Source organism: Protopterus annectens, chromosome 5.part0, assembly GCF_019279795.1.
Source record: "Protopterus annectens isolate FY-2018-M chromosome 5.part0, PAN1.0, whole genome shotgun sequence".
NCBI classification, from domain to species: Eukaryota; Metazoa; Chordata; order Ceratodontiformes; family Protopteridae; genus Protopterus; species Protopterus annectens.
In genome coordinates, this window is record NC_056735.1 from 1639449817 (window position 1) to 1639469445 (window position 19629).

General features: G+C 42.1%; 1 protein-coding gene across 1 annotated transcript in view; it reads left to right on the forward strand.

Annotated features, from left to right (window-relative positions):
- The window catches only part of SYNJ1 (synaptojanin 1), a 2168218-nt gene that overhangs the window by 1750163 nt on the left and 398426 nt on the right, over nucleotides 1–19629 (forward strand). The window contains exon 29 of the mRNA XM_044071423.1: nucleotides 12588–12652. Within this exon, the coding sequence (XP_043927358.1) occupies nucleotides 12588–12652 (65 nt within the window). The remainder of the gene's footprint in view (nucleotides 1–12587; nucleotides 12653–19629) is intronic.

The window sequence follows — 19629 nt, forward strand, 5'->3', positions numbered from 1 at the left end:
ATTTTGGGTCTGTATGACTCCTTTCCTTAATTATTACTGTTAGATAGGTAACTTGTAATAATTGAAAAGTGCCGTTTCTTTCCTTCTGTAAATGTGTTACTGTTTCAAAAAAATTTCTGTGTGCAATTCCCTTTTTTTTTTGCTGTTAACTTTGCTTGCCCTTAAAAATTGAACTTAATTAGTTACTGTCTGTGTGACTTAAATGTGTCCACTTTTAGTTTGGATTTAAAGAGCAGTACGTCTCAAGCAGTGAACTGTTTTCTGTTTATCAAAATATAAAAAAATGCGCCTTGGAAGTATCAGCAAACCAAATCACATTTATTAAAATAATTAAGTGTTTTCGTCCTTCCACATCAGGGACTTCATCAGAATAAAAAAAACATTACCATCTAACTCTTTACATACCACAGTGTTGTTTGTGATTGGTCAAGTATTAACCAACTATACCTTAAAATAAGTCAACTCACCTAATTAAAATATTTTTAAAAGAACACACGGAATGTTTTCAGACTAAAACTGTCATAACTAACATATAAACATACTAGTAAAATCAAAATATTTGTAAGAACAGATAACATCTCTGCTTTTTCTGTTTAGGATTTATGTCATCACAACCTGTCAGCTCTTTATTTGAGGACTGGGGCTTTTGACAGAGAATCATTCAAAGCTGGCTGCATACAGGCAGCAAGCCTCAACTGCCTTTGCATCTCTTTTTTAAGCAAAAATTCTTCCAATCCCCCCCCCCCCCGGGTCAGTTTTTACAATTTCTAATATCCCAAATCTGAATTTGACAAATCCATCACATAATAGGGAATGCCTATAAATAGCATTAGTCTCTTTTTTTACTTTTAATTTCATAGTTGTGTTCATATATTCTGTTTCTCAAATATCGTTTAGTTTTTCCCACGTAATATGCTTTGCAGGATTCACGCACAGCCAAATAAATTACCGTGGATATAAGACAATTCCCCTTCTTCAGTGTAACCTTACTTTTCATAATGTTATCCAGGAAGATGGAAGTTTCACTACTTATAAAGTTTCACTGTTTGCAAATACCACAAGGTCTTGTACCAGTAAATGGGTCCATTGTTAATCTCCACCTTTTTCTCTAATAATGCCTTAACATTCTTTTCTACTCTATTAGTAAATATGGGTTCTTCTCCCATCAGTTTTTTTATATCACGGTTCACCCTAAAGATGTTCTATTTCTTTGTGATAATGTCTTTATGCAGCACAAATGCAGAAGAGGAATTATTACTCAGGGAAGGGGAAATATTAACCATGACAGTGGATTCTAATGACTGCATTTTAAACTGCTATCGGGGATACAAAATATATAATTACACTGATAGAAAGGTGACCCATGAATTTTTTACATTATTTTTGAAAAAGCTTTAAGTATGTGCCTTCTAGGATCCCTGATGTAGCAGACAGTGTTATTGATTTCGAAATGTATACCATAAAACTCAATCTGGGTATTCTGTTTGCTAACAAGGAGTTAATTATAACGGAGGTTCACTACATCAACAAGGGTACATTGAAGAAAAAAGTACATACAACCTGCCACTCCACCCCTTGATAAACACTTTGGAATTTGCAGTGTTGGAAGACCTGTACCAAGTCTGGGCCAAAGAAAAAATATTTTACAATAATTTAACTAAAGAGGAATGTGTCCTATTACACGAATTAAGAAAAGACAAATCTTTAAGAATTATGGCACCTGACAAAGGGGGAGGTACAGTTTTGTTTAATTCCCAAGATTATTCTAATGTTATGCATAACTTATTAGTTGATGAAGTGAGTTATACTCAAGTATCTAAAAACCAGATTAATATTTCTCATGGCCATATAAATTCCAGGCTTGAGGAATATGTTATAGAACAGCACATAGATTTAGGTACTTATGAGTTTTTGACAAACAGTAACCCCATAGTACCAGCTATGTTTGGGATACCCAAACTGCACAAAAATATTAATGAACCACTTTTTCAGACTAATTGTTTCAGCCAGTGGTTCGAAGACACTCCTGTTGGCATTGATGGTAGATAGGATGGTCAAACACATAGTAGAGAATGCAACCCATCTAGTAAAGGATTCTTGGCAATTTCTGGGACAACTAAAACGTATTGTATGTTCAAAAGATTTAACGTTTCTAACTGTTGATGTAAAAGACTTGATCTAAAGTAGTTTACTTCATTTGATCTTCAACTTGTGGGTATTCAGATCCAGATTGGATCTAAGACAGCCGCATCACCAGCATCTGATCTGAGCTCTAAGCTCTTTCCCCCTACCCATAATGCCCCTCCATCTCCTTCATTCCCTTAGATCTCGTTTGCCGCTTTCCAGCCCAACAGCGTGGTCTCAAGCTCCAGGCGTTTAGTGTTTTTTTGGTGTGTTTGGCTTTTTGGATAGCTAGATTCCCCTAAAATTCTTACCTTTACCTCCCCTACACCTGCATTGACCGTCAGTACAAAAAACAAGCAAAATTAAAAGTTGGTGTTTGTGTTTCCCTGTGTTCCCCTTCCTCTCCACCCAGTTGGTGCTAGTGTGTGTGTGTGTGTGTGTGTGTGTGTGTGTGTGTGTGTGTCTGTCTGTCTGTCTGTCTGTCTATCTGTCTGTCTATGGGGCCCTCCTTAAACATGGCAAATGTTCCTAAGCCTGTCTTTAGGAAATGCACAGAGTGTGGCCACAAGCTTTCCCTGGCTGATTGCCACACTCTGTGTGTTAAAATAGTCCAAATGCAGAGTAGCACACCAACAAATGATGTGATCCTTAGATTTCAGTAAAACTTTTATTCACATAAAACACAAGCCTTTTGGCGAAAGCGCTCACTTGTGTTTTATGTGAATAAAAGTTTTACTGAAATCTAAGGATCGTTTGGTGGACGTCATCTTTTCATCATCATTGTGTTGGACTTTATTTTTTTCGCTTTTATTGCCACTGGGAACAAAGTAGCTTAGTACTCTGTGTGTTGTTTGTTTAGGTGTGGCTCATCTTGACACGGCCTGCGCAGTTTGCGCAGGTTTTAATCCCAGACCGGAGGGCTAAGTTGATGATGAAAGGCCTCTTAGCATCGGAGACAGCTGTCTCTGCTTCATCTTCCAGAGTAGCAGCCGCTACCATGTCTTCTCCCTCCCAGGTCTCCGGGCCTCAAACCCCCGTCTGTAGGCCTTTGGATTCTGACAGGAGGCACAAAGATAGGCTCAGAAAGTGGTCCCCTGACCGCTTGGTACAGGCGGGGCCTCCATCTAAGGTGAAAACTCCTCCTAGGCCCAGCACCCCTCGGCTCAGTTCTCCGAGGTTTTCAATGGAGCCGACTGTGTCTCGGCCTCCTTTGAGAGCCTCCCCTCACTGGCACTCCCGGACGGTGTCAGTGGCTTCATCATCCCGGTCCACCCACAGTCTGAGTGAGTCAGAGATGGACAGGGTGATGCGGAAGTTTATCCGCACCCAGATCCAGATGGGGGTCTTAATTGCCCCCGTCCCTCCAGAGCAGATGGTTCTCAGCCCTTCTTCGCTCCCATCACTCCTCCAATCCGGCCCTTGGTTTTAGAGTCCTTGGATCCAAGAGCCCTCAAGGGTCAGAGGACCAGCACCAACGGTACCTAGTACCTCAACTGCAGCCATGGCCTTGAGCCGATCGGATCCAAGCTCTCTGAGCCATAGCCTCGGCCATACCTCAACCTGTAAACATCAAAAATCTGGACAAGGCTCATGAAAAATAGGTACAAATCTGTATGCTGATTAACATCTAATTTGAATACATAATTACGTAACCCCACCCACTCCAATGAATTGTGGGATACCAACTTTCAAACGCAACCTGAAGAACAGACAACCAAAATACCCTGTAGCCATTCCAGTGTCCCGTTACCTGGCTATTTTGGCCCAATTTACCATATATACTAATGTATGCATACTGCTTTACTTCTACACTGATTATTTGGATTTTATTTTTACAGCACAACAATGCACAAACATTAATTAGACTTCTGGTAAACAAAGCAATACTGTCTCACAATGGAAATAGACTTGGCATTAAAACTTTTCTGTCCTTAAAGCTCACATTCATTGAAAAAGCATTGGGGGGGGGCAGAAGGTCAAAAAGCAGGGACACGTTTTAAACATTGCTTGTATAATTTTGGAAAGTTGCTAGAATAAAATGTTGTGTTACCACATTTCACTGGCAAGTCTTGAACTCAGGATCTTATGCACTACAGTCAGAGCAACATACCACTGTGCTAAATCAGCAGCTTCCTGACAAATAGAAAGACTGAAACTTAATGGCTATCATTTAGTGAATTCATTTCTCACTTCTCACCATAGCTGTCGACCTCTTATCACGAAAAAACTGCACAAAGCCAATAATGGGGGAATACAAATTCAGTTCTCACCATAGCTCTCAACCTCTTAGCACAAAATTCCTGGACATACAAAGCCAGTAATGGGGGAATATAAATTAATTTCTCACTTCTCACCACAGCTGTCAACTCTTAGCACAGAAAACCTGGACAAATATCACAAGTGGTGATGGCTAGGGACTTCAGTTTCTTTTTACCTGTACCCAAGGTACAGGGTTTGAACCTGAGAGTACCTCTAGCCACCAAGTGTATTAAACACACACACACACACACACACACACACACACACAAAAACCCTAAGCTCAATTCTGAACCAGAAAACAATTAAACAGTATTACATAATCACATTCATTGCTATAACAGTACAGTTCACACAAAAGTCTAAAAACATAGACAAATATAGCATACCAGAACATAATTTAGGCATATTGATAACCAGATTTTTCATGCTGGAAAACTATTTTGCAGGCTTTGTCTTTTTGCATTTCCGAGATAGTTTTACTTATATAATTCTCCAACACTGTATTGTAAACATTGAACACATAATTGTTGTTTTCAATTTGCTTATGACAAATGCAATTCACTTGCCCATGTAATGTAACCAGAAGAGAAGCTGATTAACAAAGACACAACAAAACACTTGCTTCAGTTTACACACATCCCATCACATCACTTCCTAATTTCATGTGAATGTGGGTAATGCATTTATTCTGTTCAAAATTCTGGCCCTAAAAAAAATTATGATAATAACGAATGACTACTTTATTTCCTGACACTGGTGACATTAGTGAAAACTGTAAGATCCCTGGGTGTGCATATTTTACTTATTGTACTATTTTTCTTCAGGAAAAATTATTAAATTGACATAGAAGATGTAACAGTACCAGAGGGGAAAAGGCAGTAGGCTGTAGCTTTATCTACAATAACAGAAATAAGTTGTACCATTTGTATTCATTCTAAATGCACCAAAACATGTTAGCTATTAGCCAGTGACAAACACACACACACACACACACACACACACACACACACACACACACACACACACACACACACACCCTTCTCTGAATGTTTTCTTACTTGCAGTCTTCATTCCGCTGTTCCCGCTCCACATAGTGCTGTAACTGCTGGAGTCTTCATTCCACTCCCGGCCCGAAGCCCCAATCATAAATCCATTAATTTATTCCACTGGTTCCCTGGCTCTTAGTAGTGTGTTGTAGTGCTCTTTCCCGCTTGCTATAACTGCTCCCGCTTGACATAATCCATTCATTCGTTGTTCCTTCTCATTTGCCAAGCCAGCTGGAAATACGTGAGCTCCTTGAGCTCAATTCCGACAGGATGGTAGCCCTGATGGAACTGACATCATCGTGCACATGATGACATCAACTCCAACAGTGCAAAAAATAAAAAAACAAAAGGAAAAAAGGAAATGAAGGGGTGCCACTTGGGAATCGTGGCACCCCTTCATTTGAACCCCAAAATTTGGTAAAACCCAAGTAATTCGACACGGTTGGGAGGTCTGGCCTCAGCATTGGATCCAAGGGGGTGCTGTCACCTCCAAGTTTGTTGGAACGCAGCCTTCCACTCGGCATCTTAGCACTGGTGGGCTCGGATCCGACTCCCCCATCGGATCTGAGGAGAGTGGCTCCATTGTTTGTTTCCCGGGATGTCTCCCTGCTCTCTTCTGCTCTCCCTTGGCTTTCAACATGGTGGAGAGCGTCTTCTCGAGTGGGCCGAGGCCTCTGACCATCTCCTCTTCAGAATCCGCCCCAACTCCCTCGGTTCTGGGTACAGCTCCGACCATCCTGTCATCTCAGGACAGCCCATGCATAATGTGTCTCAGGGAGTATCATTTGGGGAGCAACCCCCAGTTTGCGAGTCCCCACAGAGAGTCCCACTGAGGAGTTCCCTCGCAAATGCACGTGTAAAAGGAGACACTTGGACTCCTCCCCAGAGTCCCCTCACAGATGACACGGACTTGGAAGAAGGGAAAGGTGTCCCAAGTTACCCCCAGAGGATGTCTCCTTTGGAGACTTCATGGAAATACTGCGCCAAAGAGGAGAGTGGTCCACCCAAAACCAACCCCGGAGTCTGTGTTCTGGAGGCATTTGGCACGTCCCATCTGCCTCCTGGGTGCCACCCCCCCCATCCCCCCCGCCGATCCACTGGTGGACTGTATTACACCTAGGAAGGAACCGGGCACCATGAAGTCACTTCCGAAAAGACTGGATAAAGTCCTTGGCCCACCACAGGACAGATTCCGCTAGAGTAAGGGGTCCCCAGTAGACGCTATGGTGTTGGCAGCTGCCACCAAGAAAGAGCTCACTCAGGGGAGCTCTACGGTACATCCTCATGACTGAGAGTAATGGTTGCTGGATCTTTCTGGGTAAGCAAGTTTATGCTTCAGCCACCTTTTCCATAAGGGCGCTGAACTATATGGTGCATGTTATTCGACTTCAGCGAGACTTGGTTAAGGAGGTTGCTGAGTCACCCCCAGAGCCTACGTCGGCAGAGAGAATGTAAATTTTCTCTGCATGCATGGCCACTCTCAAAGCGGTTGCCAATACATCTATGCGTCTCCTTTCCCATGCCACAAAAGGGGCCAATAGGGCGGCTGGGTTCGGAGTTGCCATGAGGCGCCACACCTGGCTTCGGTTATGTCACTTCTCGGAACGCTTTAAGGTGTCCTTTGCAAATGCTCCCTATGATGGCTCTTCCCTGTTTGGGAAGTCCATGCGTGAGACTCTAGTCCAGAGTGAGAAGGACGGGAAGACACTGTTTGCCATCAGGATCCGCTTCTCCCCCCCTCAGAAATCCTTCTCAAGGAATGAACGAGGGGCAAAGAAGATGTGGTTCCAGAAATCTCAGTTTTCCGGGGGCACTCATGACTCTTCTTCCCTTAGTGGCAGAGGGGGTTACTACAGACGCCGGCCCAGAGGCAGAGGGGGGTCCAAAGAACTTTGGATCTCGAGAACCATTCTTGGACAGACCCACGCAGCAACCCTGAGGGGTTGCCCAGATGCTCATCTCTGGAGGCAGTTGGGTGCCATCTTTCATTACACCCAATGGAGGTGGAGTCCATTACAACAGACCGTTGGGTGTTAAAAATCATATCCAGAGGTTATTCCATCCCATTTGTAACACCACCCTACCAACCCAAACTACTCTCGGATGTTCCACCCACACAGATGGAGGAAGCAGCACTGGAGATAGAAAAGCTGCTAAAAAAAATTAGTCATCCAAACCATCCCCCCAGATCAATCTGGGTTGGGCAACTATTCCAGGTTCTTTGTAGTGCCAAAGAAAATGGGGGACCTAAGACCCATTCTGGATCTATCCATTCTGAACCTGTCAGTAGCCAAGGAGAAATTCCAGATGGTCACGTTTCAGTCCATTCTGCCGTACATGCAGGTGGAAGATTGGATGTGCTCGATCGACCTCCAGGGCGCGTATTATCACATCAAAATGAGCAGGCACTCCCGCAGATTTCTTCACTTCCAGCTGGGGGACAATCATTATCAATTCAGGGCCCTACACTTTGGTCTCACTACAGCTCCCAGGGTGTTCAAAGTCATGGTGGTGGTAGCGGCCTACCTGAGGTTTCAGGGTATTCAGGTTTTCCCCTACCTAGATGATTGGCTCCTTGCTGCCCCTACCAAGGGTCTACTATGCCAGGCCAGGGATTACTTCTTTCTAGCAAACAGACTGTGCATTACAATCAACGTGAATAAGTCGTCACTGACTTCAGTTCAGAGCTTACACTTCATTGGAGCTCGGCTAGACACCGTACAAATGAAAGTCTACCTCACCCCGGAAAGGGTAAACAGTTTAAAACTTCACATATTTTACATTCTTCATTCTCACTGCCCATCAGTGGAATCAGTTCTGCGGGCCCTGGGTTTCCATGGCAGCTGCTATCAATCTTCTCCCCTTCGCATGTCTTCAAATGAGAGTCCTCCAGTGGACGTTAGCAATTCAGTGGTCCCTTCTGTACCTACCCTTGTCCCATCTGATACACATATCCTGGGCTTGCAGAGCGTCACTTCTTTGGTGGACTCTTTCCCCAGAACTTGCCCAGGGACGTCCCTTTCTTCCATCTTTTCCCACAACCACAGTGACCACGGATGTCTCCCAGCTAGGGTGGGGGGGCATTGCTCAGGAAGGACAGTCCAAGACACGTGGTCCCCTTTCAAGACCAACTTGCATATCAGTGTCCTGGAGATGAGGGCGGTTCTTTTAGCGTTGCAGGCCCTTCATGCCCATCTTCCTCTAGGGACTATTGCCATCCAGTTGGACAACATGTCAGTGGTCTGGTATATCAACATGCAGGGAGGAACCAGATCATACCCCATTTGTCGAGAAGTCATGAGAGTGTGGGAATGGGTGGTTTCCACCGGCCGCTTTCTGTTGGCAACACACATTCCGGGATGGTCCAGCATCCTAGCAGACAGGCTCAGTAGGACTATTCTGATGCCTTACAAGTGGTCTTTGAATCCTTCAGTACCGGAACAGATCTTCCAACGCGAAGTGCAGTGAGTTCTTCGTTCTGAGCCCTCCTCTGGAGGAAGCCCCCAGAGATGCACTGGTTCATGCTTGGCTTCCCGGTCTCCTTTATGCTTACCCTCCATTACCTCTCATTGCAAAGTTTCTTCAGACAGCTCACAGGCTGGAGCACAGTAATCCTCATTGCCCCATTCTGGGCTCGTCAAGTCTTAGTTCCCCTCTCTGTTGTCTCATCTCGTAGTTCCTCCATAGATCTTGGTTCTGGTTCCAAATCTTATTTCTCACTCTTCAGGGGTTCCTCACCCAGACCTGGACAGTCTGAAACTCACAGCTTTGCTGCTCCAGTTCCAGTAATGATTAGGACTCCCGGTTTATCCTCTCCAGTTAAATCCAGTGTGGTGGCGGCCCATAAATCTTGTACCAGAAAGATATACCATAGTAAATGGAAATGTTTCTCTGTTTGGGCCTCTCAATGGAATCTAGACCCCTTTTCAGCTCCAGTTCCGGCCATTCTGGAATATTTGTCTGGTATTTTTCAGCAGGGTGCAAGTTCTACTTTCAGAGTTCAACTGGCTGCCATTTCTAACTTCCATGTGGGTTGAAACATGGCTTCCTTAGCTTCATCTAGGCTCTGTAAGACCTTTCTTAAAGGAACTTTTAAGTTACGACCACCAGTGAAAGATCCAACACCGCCTTGGGCCTCACTTTTGTCCTACAAGCCCTAGTTTCCCTTCCCTTTGAACCAGCGACATCAGTAGACTTACAATTCCTTTCTTGGAAAACGGCATTTTTGGTGGCAATTACTTTGGCCAGGAGGATATAGGAACTCCAAGCCTTATCCATTAAAGTTCCTTATATGGTTTTTCATAAGGACAGGGTTTCCCTGCACATGAATCCTTCCTTCCTTCCTAAAGTGGCTTCTGAGAACAATATTAATCAAACCATCAATCTTCCCGTTTTCTTTCCAAATTTCCAAAACAGAGATGAATACAAGTTACATTTGTTGGATGTACATAGGCAATTGAGGTTTTACTTGCATAGAACGAAACCCATCCAGAAATCAGACCAACTGTTTGTATCTTATTCGAGACCCTTTTTAGGCAAACCAGTTTCCAAAGTTACCATTGCTAGATGGATTTCCCAGTGCATTCTCCGGGCATATTCTGACAAAGGCATCTCTGCGCCGGGCCTGATTAAAGCCCATTCCACTAGATCCATGGCAGCTTCGGCAGCTTTCTGGTCTAGTGTGTCACTAGATGACATTTGTTCTGCAGCTACTTGGTCCTCATCTCATACCTTTATTTCACATTACAAATTGGACAGGGCATCCAGGGGTAGAGCATCCTTTGGCCCCATGGTGCTCCATAATATCCTTCCATGAGGGCCACCCAGATAAAGGTAGCTCGGGACTTTGTCCCACAGGCTGGAGATCAAATGAAGTAAACTACTTCAGATAAAGAAGTTATGTACTCACCATAACATTCTGTCTGAGTAGTTGTACTTCATTTGTCTTCAACCATCCCTCCCTCCGTCCCCCTAACCTTGCCACAATTGTCCTCTTTTGATATTTGGGGAGGTGCACACTTGTGGCTCTCCGGCTTATGTTTGGTCTAGATTATCTGAACCTTTAGTGGTAAGGTTTCTTGGGTCGGGTTTATGTTTCTGATTCAGCAAACTCGATCTGAGGGAAGGAAGGAGATAGAGGGGCATTATGGGTAGGGGAGGAACTTGGAGCTTGGATCAGATGCTGGTGATGTGGCTCTCTTGGATCCGAATACCCACAGATTGAAGATAAATGAAGTAAAACTACTCCGATGGAATGTTATGGTGAGTACATAACTTCTTTTTTTTAATCCATTCCAAAATTAGAAGGATTGGAGTTATTTGAAGAGGTGCTGCATGCCCGGTCATCACCAAGTCATGATGACGTAAGTTTCGTATGTGAGTTAATGGCCCTAATTTTGGAAAACAATTACATCTTTTTTTGAAGACCAATACTTCCAACAGATAAAAGGTGTGGCAATGGGGACAGCATGTCCCCCATATATGCCAACATTGTATTGCTAGGGTGGGAATTGTGTTGTGTGTTTAATAGCCACTATTGGGCCAACATTGTAACATACATTAGATTTTTGGGTGACATTTTTATTCTATGGAGAGTTACAAAAGAGAGGATATTGGAGTTTATTAAATACTTGAACAATACTGATTTTTCACAGTTTACTTTTGAATGTGATAGTGCAAGTATTAATTATCTGTATACCACTATTTCACGCTCAAAGAATGTATTCAAATCTAATGTTTTTCATAAAAACACACACTTTAATGCTTACTTGCATTTCTCCCGCTGTCATCCTTTGGCACAGAAAAAAAGCTTAAAGGACAGGCTATAAGAGTGGCCCGTATGACATCAGAATCAGCAGATGTAAAAAAATAATTAATTAATTTAGGTAATATGTTTAAGGACAGAGGGCACACCAACAAATTGGTGGATGATACTATTCAAAGGGTTTATGAACAATGGGGTAAAATTATGTGCCCCTGTTAGGGATAGGTCTTACCCCGCAGAACAATAGCCAAGAAACTGTGCAACATAAAAATTTTGAAAAGGCATGTGTTCTACTATACAATTCTCTTTCGGGTGGTATTAAAGACATTATCAAAAAGAACTGGAACATCTTTAGGGTGAACCGTGATATAAAAAAAATGATGGGAGAAGAACCCATATTTACTGATAGAGTAGGGAAAAATGCTAAGGCATTATTAGAGAAAAAGGTGGAGATTAACAATGAGCCCATTACGAGTACAAAACCTTGTGGTATCTGCAAACAGTGCAACTTTATAAATAGTGAAACTTCCATCTTCCTGGATAACATTATGAAAAGTAAAGTTACACTGAAGAAGGAGAATTGCCTTACATCCAGGGTAATTTATTTGGCTATGTGTGAATCCTGCAAAGCATATTATGTGGGAAAAACTGAACGATCTTTGAGAAACAGAATATATGAGCAAAACTATGAAATTATAAGTAAAAAAAGAGACTAATGCTCTTTATTGGCATTCCCTATTATGTTATGGATTTGTCAAATTCAGATTTGGAATATTAGGAATTGACCCGGGGAGGGGGGGGCGGGGTTTGAAGAATTTACTGGTTAAAAAGAGCTGCAATAGCAGTTGAGGCTTGCTGCCAGTATGCCACCAGGTTTGAATGATTCTCTGTCAATATCCCCAGTCCTCAAACAAAGAACTGACAGGTTGTGATGAAATAAATCCAAAACAGAAAAAGCAAAGATGTTATCTGTTCTTACAAATATTTAGATTTTACTAGTATGTTTATATGTTAGCTATGACAGTTTTAAAGTCTGAAAACATTCAGTATGGTGACTTGACTTATTTTAAGGTGTAATTGCTTAATACTTGACCAGTCACGAACAATACAGTGGCATGTAAAGAGTTAAATGGTAATTCTGATGAAGTCCCTGGTGTGGAGGTATGAAAGAGCTTAATCATTTTAATAAATGTGATTTGGTTTGCTGATACTTCCGTGGTGCATTTATTTATATTTTGGTTACTGGTTTGTGCACCATTTCTCAGTCTCTTGGCTTTATTTTCTGTTTATATAAAAAAAAAAACTTGGCTGCTCATGTTCATTGTTTTGTTTCTTTTCATTTTAGTACGAAGCCAAGCTGCTCATCTTCATTGTTTTGTTTCTTTTCATTTTAGTACGAAGCCAAGCTGCTCCTCCTTTGGGATTTGCAAGTACAGCAACTAGTGCTGCAGTTCGGCCAGTAAGTAATAAAACTTTTTATGAAAATTTTCTTTTTGAGGAGGTTGGCATAATGGTTAAAGTGTTTACCTCACAAGCACAAGGTACAGGGTTTGCTTCTCACCTTTGAGAAAATTAGCTAGGCAGTTAGCTCATTGCTTACCAATGAACCAGCAACTTCTAAAAACACAAAGGCATGATATGTAAACTAGATTTTCTGAACTCAGTGTAAGACTCAAACATTTTTTTTAAATTCCCATTCAAACTGAATTTTATCATCTTAGTTCTGTAAGGAGAGTTCTTGGGAGATCCCAGCCAGTGGTACAGCCTTCAGTGCTACATTAACAAAAACCTCACCACTAACACCTGCCTAAACAATACTCATGTCCCTATGCTAGATTTATGGACTATACTCAGGAACTGTATACCAGTTCTTTCTTGCTGCTTATGGTGTCTAGGTCTCCTCCAGTAAGCTATATGCCAGTTCTTTCCTGTTGCTCATACTTTCAAGATTGCCTTCTAACAGTTGCCACACTGAACACACTTTTGTGTTTGATGCCAGAAAGAAAGTAGCATTAGGACTCCTATGTGTTCAGCGTGTTTGTGGTAGTCAAATTCTGAAATCAGAAAAAGATACTGTCTCTGTTGTCTTTTACCATTGCCTAGTCTGATGAACTGCAGCAAGGTGGAGAAGTTTAAACAAATGACTCCTTGCAAAAGATTAAAAGTCAAGGACTTTCTGACAACAGACCACATGGCTGAATGAAAATCTGGGGAAGACCAGGGGAAGTAGCTTCACACAAAGAGAGCATAAAGTCTGTTGGATAGTGTGAGGGCATTAGGGATACAGCAACAGGAAGGGAAACTGTAGGTTTAGTACCTTTGATTATGGCTTGTCTTCATTGACTTTTGTGACTGTGGTAGCCCCTTGTGTTTTGTTAGCTGCTTAGGTCTTCAAGCAAGAATTTTCCTTTGGCTATAATCTAGCATTACCTCACCTAATTCATTAAAAATACAGCAAAAAGATGACACATGAGCCTATTGGGACTGAATCCTGGGTGACATTGGTTGTCATATCTGTTTAGCACCCATTGGTCACTCAGACTTATGTGTGGTGGTTGTAGGCTCTGATATCAGTTCCCCTGTCTTGAAGAAATAGTGTGACATAAGAGCTAAGGAAGTTCTTCCCTGTGAATGGATCTCCTAGAGCAGTGCTTATTACCTACTCACTGATCCAGGGTGTGTCTTCAAGTTGAGATCCTGCTTCCTCTCTCCTCTTACTATGTTTTCATTCATGGCTCCATTGCCAACTGATTCTGAAATTGAAATCTTCTTCTTAAGGGATAGTAACCAAGCACATTCATGATGGCAGTCCCAAAAAGATAGATGATTCTTTCTTTCTTAGGTGTTATAATTAGGTTTGATTTATTTTGGTTGTGAGACATTCAAGTGATGCAGACTCCCTTATCCCAGACATAAACTTCCTGTCTGCTAGGTATTCATCCAACTTAAGCTTAAAGCCACACAATGAATTAGCACATTTCATTTCTATTGGTAATTTATTCCATAATTGTTGTATATGTTGTGAGATAAATTATATCCACTATAGCAAAGTCAACCATTGTTAAATAATAAAAAAAATAAGTGTACTCACGTTATAGATCACTTACACAATGCAGTCATTACTCTGACACCTGTCCCAGTGCTTGACAGAATGTGATTTCTGTGGTATTGTTGGCCTGCCTCACTTGTGGCAGGGCTAGCCACCCTGCAGTGTGAACACTGGCTCTAAGTGACACGACTGTTGATGAGACTGGTATATATCATATGTCCGAACGCCGAAACTTCGAACTGGGAAGTTCGAAGTCTAAAAATAACGAAGCCGCGGGACATAGAATTCTTTCCGAGGGAAAGAATTTGGTGAGTCGTTTCCATGGCATTGCTATTTCCTCCACTGTGGTGTGATCTCGGAGTTGGTATATTTAAGTAGGGGGGGGTGAAGCCCCCCACATTAGGAATAGTATGTATTGTTCGTGTGTTTCTGCGTTTTGTACCAGAATAGAAATCTTTTTCCCTGGGAAAAAAATCGCTGTTCTGAGTGTTCGGAGTTTTAAGTTTTCGAACTTTTGGGTTCAATATTTACATAGTCAAAGTTTTGACACTTCGACTATGTGCTATAGACCCGATAAGACACCCTAACACCAGAATCTCAGGTACATAGTGGGAAAAAGGGTTGGAATGCTGTTGGCCTCTCTCATTGCCTAAAGTAGTATAGGCCTATTGTACATCAACAGCATCCCCATGTCATAGAGTCTGGCAGTGAACTTGTCTTTGCCTTTGTCTCCTTTAATGGTACTTGCAAGAATTTTGCTAAACACGGGAGGAATATTTTTCCCTTTTGACTCTAACATTTCATTAAGAAAACAGGACTTAGAAAAACAAAGGTGAAATGTCCTTTGATATTTTTCACTCTTCTTTCTTTAGTAAAATGTAAGAGTCAGATCTTCCACCTTCAGTAACTCCTCATGAGGATTATTTGACTGTAATACTTCTTCACCTTAAGGTGGTCTTACTTATGTGGATGCTTTACTAATTGTGCAGACATTTATGGACTGGCCATGTGTGTGTTTATCCCTTTAGTTCATCCCTTTGGATGTAATTTAGTAATTGTGCAGGCCAGATGAGTGTAGAGCCATGGGTCATCTTTCCCTTTCAGCTAATGTTTAAAGGTTTCAAATTGTAGGCATTAAAGCACATTCACACTAGCCTTGCTGTCCTTAAGGGCTAGATCAGCTTTCGTAAAATAATCTGAAATTCCCCAGTATTCCTAGAGTAAAACAAATTCTGTTAGGATTTTTCAGTACAGGTTTTAAGTTTTGTTTCACCTCCCCCTTAAATAGAGATTCCAAGATTCTAGTTTGTCCATATTACAGGCTTGTAGAAGTTCTTCAAGGAACAAGTTTTAAAACAAGGTAAACTAGTATTCCGGTTGATCCACTGTAATATCTAGGACTGGTTACTGCAGGTGCATAGCTTTTGGCAACATCTTACTCTTCTTAAAGCAAGAGCTACTCCCATAATGTTGTTCTTCCCTTTCCAGATTTCTTTGCTACTTCTTCAAACAATAGCTAGGTCTCTGCAGCTCAAGTGTCTTTTAACTGATTTTTATTCAGTAATGTCTCATGACATAAAAGTCAAGCTTGTTAGTCATGTTATAGTATGTAATAGTTTTATTAGTTTCTTTCAGGTATCTCGCAAATCACAAATTGATATTTTTTTCATTACTTTACCTCCCCACCCTGTCAGTCTCTTCCCACGCTTTTTCTCAAATTTCTTTTTCCTCCTTTTCCAAATAGCAGCATCTCTGCCTTCATTATATAAATAACTTACTCGTATCTACCATTTTACACCAGTTAGGATTTTAAAAAGTCTGCTCTTATTTAGCCTTTATGAATTGTGGTTATTAGAGTTAGTATACATTGTCTTCAACATTTATCAGTAATTTTGTGCCTTGCACAGTGTTGTTACAATATTATCATCTTGCTATGTTTCTTGTAACAGAAGTTGGTAGACCTTTTTAGCCAATGTGTGTGAAGGGAGCCTGATATTGCAGAACCCATTCCATGCAAACCAGGTTTTATGCACTCCAAAGGACAGGCCCCATTGGAGCAAGGGACCACTTGTAGACTACTATGCTTTAGTGCTGTCTTCAGTGCGGACAAAGAAAAAGCTAAATTTTTCACTTATGTAAGAACTGCAGTCACAAAATTCTTGCTATTTGTCTCTTAATCTGATTTACCTGAGGGTTAGTCTTTCATCCTACGACTATAAAAATTCACATATTTGCAAGATTGTGCTCAATTCAAGAGTTTCTTTCCTTGTTGCCTGGTTTAGAATGCTTCTAACACAGTCTGACCTACAAAGTTGATGTAAGTATATTTTTTGCACTTGCAATAATTGATGTTCTTCGTGTTTCACTGCTTCAGTCATCACATTTGGGGGTTATCTGCTTGCAGTAGCCCTCAGTCGGCCTGATTAACAAAGTCTTGTGTCCTGCGTTGGTTGCTATCTCTTCTTCCATGACGTCTGGTCGTCAGTGGTATAAAACATGCAGCCGACACCATTACATCCATCATTCTTGCTGTGCAGTGCCCGAAGCAAAAGCAGTTCGCAAGTGCCAGTCGGGCGACTCCTGAAATTTTTGTTTTCGAGTTTCTGAACCGAAGTCTTCAACTAAAAGCTAAGTACCCCATTGGGAAAACTTTTTCTTGCTCTAAACCGATGTCAGTAAAAGTAAATAATTGCATTACTTGTGGAAAGCAAATACCTCATAAAGATTTTCATTCGTACTGTATTCCTTGCCTAGGCCTTATTTAAACCATGAACTATCCGTCGTTGGTATATTTTTGCTTCTAAATATTTTGGTGCCCGGTTCAATTATCCTGATATGTCTTTGGTAAGCCATCTGACTACTGACATTCCGAAAAAATGCAAAGATAAAGACAGAGACAGGCTGCCTAGGCCCAAAGCTGCCGACGTCACTTCTCCTAAGCCAGTTGCCAGTTCGCCAGTACTCAGTGAGGCGCTTTCGCAGCCCCTGATACCCGCTACTTCAGATTCGCAGGCCTCTACTGAGACCCATTCGGAGTCTGTTATGCCGCGAGATGCTTCAACTGTGGAACCTGCGGATGTCTCTACCTTGGATGGGTCCGGAGCCGCTGTGCAGGCACCAGCTTCTGAGGGTGTATTCAGGCCTACTGACCTGTGTATTAAACCAACGCCATCTTCTTCTTCAAGGCCTAAAACTCGAACCATGCCTAGAAAACTGACGTCCAGACCGCATGGTCAGGCCTCTATGCCTAAAAAACAAATGATAAGAATGGCTGAAGACCTTATTACTTTAATCAGGGGAAGCCAGCCTTCCCCCTCTAAGAGACCTAGGACTGAGTTTGCTTATGATACTTCTGACCAAGAGTCTGAATTTTCTGTTTCCTCTGATGATCAGGATTTACCCTTATCTACCTACGAGGATTCTGATGCTGAGGGCTCTATTCCCTCTGCTTCTCTCCCAGAGGATTTCGTTTTTGGTGAAACCTTGCATACTCTCAGAGAGCATTTTCGTTGTGAAGGTCAGGATTTCTCTGATTCTAAAAAGAGGCTTAGGGATTTCTTACTACTGCTCCAGCACAGGCCTTTAGCCATACCTCCTGTACTAAACCTGATAGATATGACAGGGTCCCTGACTCTCACAAGTTCCTTTTTAAAAAATCCTACTGCGGATCCTGAGACCATTTCACAGGGACCCAAGGGTATTAAAGCTACTACTGCCAAAAATCCTACCCCGTCTGATAGAGACTCCAGGGCGCTGGATAGATGGGGTAAGAAGATATAGACTTCTGCAGCGTTGGCCATTAGGGCCTTAAACTGCCAGTTTCATATGTTAAAGTATCAGCAGCATATTATTGGATTGCTGAAACAATAAATGATGTTGATTCCTGATTGTGCTGAAAATAAGGATTTACAGGATTTACTGCACTTAGCTGAACAAGTTGGAAAACATACTTTGCACTGTGGTTTTGATTCACTATAGGCATCTTGCAGGGCTGCTGTAACTGGGTCTGTACTTAGAAGGCATGCTTGGCTTAAGGAGCAATCCTTGCCAGATCATGTTAAAGCAAAATTACTGGATACTTCCTTAAACCAGGACTGCCTGTTTGACAACAAGGCAGACCAAGTTCTTAAGAAGATGTAGGAAAAAGCTAAATCTATGCAAACTGTTAAAAGATTTTTTACACGTACAACCCCCAAGGTTTAGTAGGCATTGGCCTTCCAAGATGTGGTCCTTTCCTGCCCCTTCCAGACCTTCTCAGTCCAAACCCAGACCCAGCAGAGCTCCCAGGCTTCAGTCCCAGTGTACGTACAGGACTAAGCAGTGGGGAGCCTCCACTTCCAAATCTGGGAGTAATAAAACTCCCCCCTGTGGTAAACTGTCTCAGTGACTTATTTTTAAAACTTCCAAGCACTTCTCAACTAACTGCCCCTTCGGGGGGAAAGATTACTCTAAATGCAAAGAACTGGGAACTCATTACCCAGGACAAATGAGTTTTAAATATAGTGTCCCAGGGATACAGATTTCACTTCCACACATTACCAACACCAAGCGGATTGCCAGATCTACCCCGAAATCAGTGGGCAAAGGCCCAAAAGCAAGTACTTTCTCTCTTGAGCATGGGGGCTATTCATTTGGTACCAGAAGAGGAAAAGGGGCAAGATTTCTACTCGAGACTTTTCCTGGTACCCAGAAAAGACAGTTCATGGCGTCCTATCCTGGACCTGTCTACTCTAAACACCTTTTTGGTGATTTCAAAATTCAAGATGCTGACTTTTCACCAGTTGCTCCCTATGCTAGGCAAAGATGCCTGATTGGCAACACTAGATTTAAAGGAAGCATACCTGCACATCCCAATCAAGTAATCTTGCAGAAGATACCTACGCTTCAAAGCAGGCTACACATACTATCAGTTCTCTACACTGCCCTTTGGCTTATCTACTGCACCCAGGGTATTCACAAAGTGCCTAGCTCCAGTCATTGCATTTTGCAGGCAAAGAAATATTCAAATATACCCATACCTGGGCGATTGTCTAATTCAGGCAGAAAGTCAGGACATACTTTTGAATCATCTGGCCTTTGTACGAAGGGTGCTAACTTGTCTGGGGTACACCATAAACGAAAAGAAATCACACCTGGTACCCTGTCATCAAATTATATTCATGGGAGCAAGCTTGAATACAACTTCCCAGATGGCTTTCCTCATGACAGAGAAACAAATTCATTTGACAACCTACTTCAAACAAGTGGCCACAAAAACCATGCTATCTGCGAGGCAAATACTACAAGCCTTGGGGTTCATGGCCTCCTGCATTCTTCTAATTCCATATGCAAGACTGCATATGAGGAAACTACAATGGTATCTAAAAAGCCTATGGTGTTAACATTCT